This window comes from Vigna unguiculata, chromosome 5 (assembly GCF_037176805.1).
Source record: "Vigna unguiculata cultivar grain cowpea cultivar isolate G323 ecotype 2 chromosome 5, ASM3717680v1, whole genome shotgun sequence".
NCBI lineage: Eukaryota > Viridiplantae > Streptophyta > Magnoliopsida > Fabales > Fabaceae > Vigna > Vigna unguiculata.
The window spans coordinates 21,165,289-21,172,569 of record NC_140796.1 but is presented as its reverse complement, the minus strand read 5'-3'; the positions used below and the strand labels follow the sequence as shown (position 1 = coordinate 21,172,569).

General features: G+C 40.6%; 1 protein-coding gene across 1 annotated transcript; it reads right to left on the bottom strand.

The window, feature by feature from the left end:
- Positions 1-6,022: 6,022 nt before the first annotated feature.
- Positions 6,023-6,514, bottom strand: LOC146886221 (uncharacterized). Its single transcript, XM_085673348.1, has 2 exons — positions 6,329-6,514; positions 6,023-6,286 (listed from the first exon to the last, which is right to left on the bottom strand). Exons 1-2 carry the CDS (start codon positions 6,512-6,514, stop codon positions 6,023-6,025), a joined length of 450 nt encoding a protein of 149 aa, XP_085529474.1.
- Positions 6,515-7,281: the final 767 nt, after the last annotated feature.

Below are 7,281 nucleotides of genomic sequence, written 5' to 3'. Positions count from 1 at the left end.
GTTTATGCAAGAAACTGTAGGATGTTGTATCTTTACTTCCCTAAGCATTACTTCTTTTCTCTCAATCTCTTCCTCTTTTCTTTTAAACTCTTTCTCTTGTCTTACTCTCTCTTTTTCTTCAAATTCTCTTCTCTCTTTTTCCTCCTTCTCTTTTCTTTGTTGTTCCTCTTCTTCTCTCAATTCTTGTTCAAATTTCTCTCTTTCTTTTTGCTCTCTTCTCTGAATTCTTAATCTTTCTTTTTCTTCTAACTCCCTAATCTCTCTTAGAAGTTTGGTGAGTTTTTCCTCCTTCCTCCTTGCTATCTCAATCTTCTTTTTCTCTATCTCATGATCAAAATTAAAGGAAGGTGGTATGAATGTTCTTCTCATGCATGCTCTTAACTCACTCCAATTTTGAATGGCATATTTTCTTCCTTTATCCACTCTAGACTGCCTATAATCCCATCACTCTCTTGCATGTCCTACAAAACTAGAAATGCACAAAGTAAGAAAATAGTATTTACTATGTCTAAGATGGAATGAATGCACCAAATCATCTATTTCCCTCTCCCAAGATATGTATGATAATGCACTTATGTCCTCACAAAAGAAAGGAAATCTACTCTCATGTGTATGATGCAATTTATCCTCATAATGACTACCTAAATGCAATTCACTATACGAATGAAAACTCATTTTGCCAAAAATACTTATCAAACAAATTTTCACAAAGAAACTTTAGAAATTTCTAAAGAGAAAATAATGGAAAATTTTCTAGAGATACTCCCAGGAAAGGGAGGTGAGTCACATGGACAAGCTTAGGAACCAAACCTTTCCTAGCTAGATATCTCTAAATTTCTTTCACAAAATTTCTCAAGAAAAATTCAAAGCAAAACAGATTTTAATTGTGAAAAAGAACTTTCAAAGTGTGTGAAATCATATGACCAAAGAAAGGTCGACTAAGTGTTGAAATATTTGCACCTAAATATCACAGAGACGTAAAACATAAATTTCAACATGCACATAACACACATAACCTGGACATGGAAAACATAAAGAACAAGAAAACATAAAAACTAAATGAAACCTATCTGGAAAGAATAAGTGGCACTTTGAAACCTCTTAATTCTTCCAAACTACACGATTAAAAAGCTATTACAAACAACCAAAGAATGGAATTGTAATAATGCATTTTCCCATTCCAAGACAACATGAACAGAACTGAAAACAAAATTTACACAAAATTTTGTGATAACAAAAGAAATCTGCAACTGGAATTGGACCAGTTTGCTCTCTATTTGCTCTGAGTCCAACCATAGAATGGGTGCTGATCACGTGTTTGCACTTCTTCTTTAAGTCCCAGCTCACTCCACAAGTCCTCTCGGAATGCTATCTTAATGTCTTTTCCCACAATTCATCCTGCAACTCTACCTTCAAGAGAAAGGTAATCACCTACAAAGTTGCCAAATCAGTGAGTTGTATGTCAACTTAAAAAAGATCACTCACGGTCTTCCACATAAGAATATCAAAGCAGAAAATCAAGAAAAGCTCAAATGGAAGAATTGGACAACATCAAGTGATAAAAATAAATGGACAAACTCAATTGAATAACAAGGACAAGCAAGAAAAAAAAGGCAAATCAACAAAAGATAGCACACAAAGGAGAACCTAAGGAATATGTCTAGAACAAGATTAAGAAAACTAAAATCAAGAAGACACAAAACAAGTTGAATCAAGAACATATGCAAGTTGAAAATTAATAGGAAAGTAGTATCTATGTGAACTATGGAGCATGTTGTTTTACTCAAAGCAGTGGTTCAAACACGCACTTTGCATACCATAAATACTTATCATGAATTACTTAACATAGATCTTTTTCACTGGACTACTTTCTTTTTTTTCTCTTTTTTTAACGCGCAAAGAGCCTGAACAACAACTTACAACAGTTTCAAAAGGCTACTTCCACAACAGTAAGCAAACGCATATGACAGCATCAAATGATTCAACTCAAAAACAATATGAAAGAAACAAAAAGGAAACAAAGATTCAAGGCACAACAATAGGCAACCAGAATATGTTTGGCCAGTGCAATACACAACAATATGCAGTAATATTGACACACTAGATAGGAAGAAACTCTCGGACAATGCAGAATAATGATCAATATGCAGCAGATTTAAAGCAAGCATCAACATAGATCACAAAAGTTGCAGAATTTTAAGTCATTTGACACTCTCAAAAGTTGAACATGTGTAATCTAAGAACTAGAAACAAATCAAAGCAAATAAAGGTCAGCACAAACAGGGCTAATCACAGATTAACAAAAGAAATTGTGATATAGCAAACAGAATCAACTAAAACAGATTTAATCTCAAACTGAAATACTCGTTCAAATAGTGACAACACATAGCAAATGAGCCAAGAAATTTGCAATTAACAATTGAATTACTCATTCAAACACATATCAGCTAAGGGTTGGGAAACAAAAATAGCTACAACGTCTGTAATCAGTAGCAAGGCCAAAGAGGATGCAACAAAAGTAATATGGCATAACAATCTGCAGATTTAGAAGATAGGCACAATAACAGTCAATGCAGAATGCATCATATCAATATGAACTCAATGAAAGAATACAAAACTGCACCATACAGATGCGAACATAACCTATGTGTGGACCAAAACCAACTAGAATTCCACTGAAACAATCTGAACAGAGCAGATGTATCATCAAAACAGTGGAAAAAAATGACAGTTTGGCCAGCACAATCATTGCCAAGAGTAAATCAGTAACAATGAAAAAGAAATCAGGCACGGTTAAAACCAGGAACAGTTAGAAGCATACACTGCAGAACAATTGCCAATGATCTAATAGCAATTAGAGAACACCACAAAACACAAATTAGGATACTAGACGCACAATTGAAATTGAAAAAACACACAAAAATTAGGGACAACTCTATGGAATCAGTGACATATCAAGCAACAAAACATTAACGAAGAAAAAACACGATTATAAAATTGTAAAGCTAGGTAATCAAAACTGAAATTAAAATCTAAGTGACATGCATCGAGCGGCAGATTAGAAGCCTATGACATGTTTTAGCATCAGGATTGATTCAGAAAAAAATGGGAACAATCATATTTGAATCAATTTCAACGAGAAAAACCACTACACAAATTCAGAACAGAAAATCAGACGCAATCAGAATGTGACCAAGACGAAATCAAACGGCTAAGAAGAAATATGAACGAATATACTCATCTTTGAAGACCTCCTCACCCCAAGCACGAAACCGGAGCTCTGATTACCACATGATGACAACCGGTTCGGTAGAACGTTGTCAAACCCTAGTTCTCGCAGCGGAAATGGTGAATGAAACAGCGTAAGTGAAAAAAAAACGGCACTCACACGAGTTCTAGTGGGAAACTCTCACTCAAACGGATCCTAAGAGGAGAATACCTCTACTAGAAGGTGAACTAAGATGAAACGGGAAATAACACTCTCATTCATCGAAGCTTCTTTACAAAGAATTGGTCTGCCCTTTTATAGAATCAAAGGCAACCAGAAAGAAAGTAACAGAAGTCTAACGGCAAAGCTGTCGTGAACATCATGAACAAGTGAACAAGTGAACAACGAAGCTAACAGAAACTAGGATGGGTAAGGATGACCGTCTAACAAATCCTAACAAATCATAATGACAAAGGGTTATTGAAGAAACGTGAAACCCTAACAGCGTACTCCCCGCGTGAGTGAATCAGAGGTGGAAAACCTAATTGAAATGTTGGCTGCAAATAGGGCATGAGAAGGTGGAGAGAAGCTGGTTGGAGGAATTGGGCTCGGGCCCAATTAAAGTGTGATGTTGGCTGCAACACGTGAAAAGTGAAATGAGGTTGCGCAAAAGAAATAACCCTAGCAGCGCCACGAGCATGTGTTGGGTCATTCTACAGAAACGTGAAGGTGCAGATGGAAGCAACAAGCCATGCGGGAGTGAAAAGGAGAAATGGGTTGTTAGACTTCAGGTCCATCAAGACGCTATCTTCAAAGATGAACGTGACTTGGAGAATCATCGCATGAAGTTGGCTATTGGTTGGATGCAAGCGTGCAGAAATTTGGCTAAATTGGGCTCGGGCCCAATTAGATTGATGCGGGAGAAGGAAAGCAGCCATCACGGCGCAGCAGGCTGGATCCATGCGATGTGTTGTAAAAATATTAACAATCCACGTGCAGCTAGAATTGGGCCGCAAGTGCAGCCAGGTTATTGGTCCACATGATGATGCACCTTGATGGAAAGCATTGGTGTAGTGAATTGGGTCGCAGATCCAATGCCAAATTCTTCAATAATTGGCATCTTGGAAAAGTGGGCTGCATTTAGCAAAACAAACCCAAGTAGAACAAATTTTATTTAATTAAGAATAAAAGAAATTAAAAGAAATGGGTCTAGCCAATGGCCCAAGCTATGAGGCCTTAGGGTGATATTCATCACTTTCCCACTTAACCACCGCATCAACTTTTACTGGATCCATTGCAATACCCTGTGCAGATATCACATGGCCCAAAAACTGTACCTCCTCTATCCAGAACTCGCACTTGGACAGTTTGGCAAACAACTGCTTCTCCCTCATAACACTAAGCACCAACCTCAGGTGTTCTACATGCTCCTCCTAAGTCCTAGAACAAATAAGGATATTGTCTATGAAGACTACGACGAACTTATCTAAGAACGGTCTGAAAATCATGTTCATATAGTCCATGAACACTGCCGGGGCATTAGTCACACCAAAAGGCATAACCAAGTACTTATAATGTCCAAACCGGGACCGGAAGGCCATCTTTTGCAGATCATCAGTCTTTACCAATATCTGATGGTATCCCGACCGCAGATCTATCTTTGAGAATACTGATGACCCATGCAGCTGGTCCATCAAGTCATCAATTCTCGGGAGAGGGTACTTATTCTTAATTTTTATCTTGTTCAACAGCTTGTAGTCCACACACAGACGTGAACTCCCATCCTTCTTCTTCACCAACAGCACTAGTGCTCCCCAAGGCGAAGTACTGGGTCGAATAAACTATTTCCCTAGTAGATCCTCAATCTGACTCTTTAGCTTTACCAGTTCTACTAGAGCCATGCGGTATGGGGCCATTGATACCAGACCCGTTATAGGTACTAGGTCAATAGAGAAATCCACCTCGCTATTGGGAGGCAACCCTGGTACTTCATCCGAAAACACGTCTTCAAATTCATGCACTACGGGTATAATCAATTTCTCTTCCTCCTTCCCTACCTCTAGATGAGTGAAAATTATGAAGCATTGTGCGCCACTACGGATCTCCTTCATCACCCCTTAGGAAGATAGCAACTCAGGCTCCTCTAAGTCGGGAAACAACAATCTCTTTTCTCGACAATCTATAAGAATGCGATTGGCAGAGAGCTAATACATCCCCAAGATCACCTCTAACTCTTGTAGAGGTAGACAGATTAGGTTCACCTTGTATCTGCGCTCTTCCACCTCCACTAGACACCTAGCACACAAGGACGACGTCTTGACCAAACCTGACGCCGGAGTAGACACCGCAAGCTCGCATTGCAGCTCGCACACCGGCAGGCCCAAACGTTTCACACAATCACCTGACACAAAGGAGTGTATCGCTCCAGAATCATACAATACACAACAACACATACTAGCTATCATTCAACTACACATAACCAGGTTACCTGAGCCAATTGCCTGTGCTCCTGTCATAGCATACACCCTGCCCGTCGCTTGAGGCTTGTTGCCTCTGTTCTTTTGCTAATGTTGAGTGAGAGTCTGAACTCGAGGGCGTGTGCTGCCCTAGATGGGGTGGGACAGTCTTTCCCAAAGTGGCCTTCCTTGCCGCAGTTGTTGCACCGACGATAGCCCTCCATGTGCGAGCAAGCGCTTCTTAGATGAGGGCATCCACATATATAACATTGAACCTCACCGTGCTAAGGAGAAAAACTCCTAGACTCTTGAGATTGATGGTGAGATCTATCATAAGGCTTCCTTCTCCCCTCGTGTCTCAGCTTGAACCAGATGGTCCACCTATCTTTTGAGGCTGTTGTAGGCGTTGACCTTCCACCTCGTTCTTCATCTTCTCCATCACCCTGGCCTTCTCCACTAGAGCAGCAAAATCCTTGATGGATAATGGGGCTACCATCAAGCGAATATTGTCACGAAGACCATTCTTGAACTTGCGACATCTCCACTCTTCATCCAGTGGCAGTGTATAGAAGCGGGTAAGGTGCTTGAACTTCTCAGCATAGTTCGCCACTGACTTGCTCCCCTATGTTATATGGAGGAATTCAACCTCCTTGGAATACCTGACGTTGTCGGGAAGGTACTCAAAGAGAAACTTCCCCATGAATGCCTCCAAAGTCACTATTTCTCCTCGCTCCTCCATGATAGATTTCGTGCTGATCCACCAGTGTTCAGCTTCTCCGGTAAGCATGTATACCGTGAAAGCCAATCTATTCTCTACGGGGCACATCTTTGCATCAAAAATCCTCTCCATGTTATTTAGCCATTGGTCTGCGGCATTAGGACTTGTCTTGCCTCCAAACTTCGTCGGGTGGTGCTTCAAGAAGTCCTCCAAACTCCACTCCCTGACTGTAGGTCGTGGCTCGGGACCAAAAGCAGGAGCAGCTGCCTTGTTCTCTTCCAGCTACCGGAAGGCTTCCATATGTTGCATGTGGGCATCCTCTGCAGCCACTCTTGCAACCTCCATCTGCTACATCACTAGCTGCTACTGCTCAAGCGACGCTGCCTATCGCTGCATCGATGCCTTGTGCTGCTGCATCATCATTGTGCTTTACTGCGTCATAGTAGCTACTATCGCTTCTATTGCTCTGGCGATATCGGGTACATCGCCTTGGAAGGATTGCTGAGTCCTACGAGGAGGTGCCATAGTTCACTGGCACACAAGAAACACTTGGTTAGGCTTGATAAGACAAGAATTTAATTAGAACACTCAGATATAATTTCACAGTCAAAATATGCACAGATGATCCAAGCATGTTATGACTTTCAAATCAATACTCTAAGACTCGACTCGACTCAACTCATCATCCGGATATGTATAATTAGGTCAGATTCAGCGGATGCTTGCACTTGTTGTGGATATCTTTGCTCACCCGTGAGCTAAGTGTGACAAGTGTTACAATATTTCCAATCCCCCCCACACAAGGTTAGCCCTTAATGATTTTCAGGCCTCCTACTACTCTCACCACCATGAATCCCCACTAACAGGGGTCATGGAATTATATCCTGACCATTGAAGCA

Excerpts from the sequence above, each read along its gene's own strand:
- LOC146886221 (XM_085673348.1), bottom strand. The coding sequence starts at position 6,514 with ATGGAGAGGATTTTTGATGCAAAGATGTGCCCCGTAGAGAATAGATTG. Across the intron at positions 6,287-6,328 it reads TTGAGTACCTTCCCGACAAC|GGGAGCAAGTCAGTGGCGAA; the intron begins GTCAGGTATTCC and ends CATATAACATAG.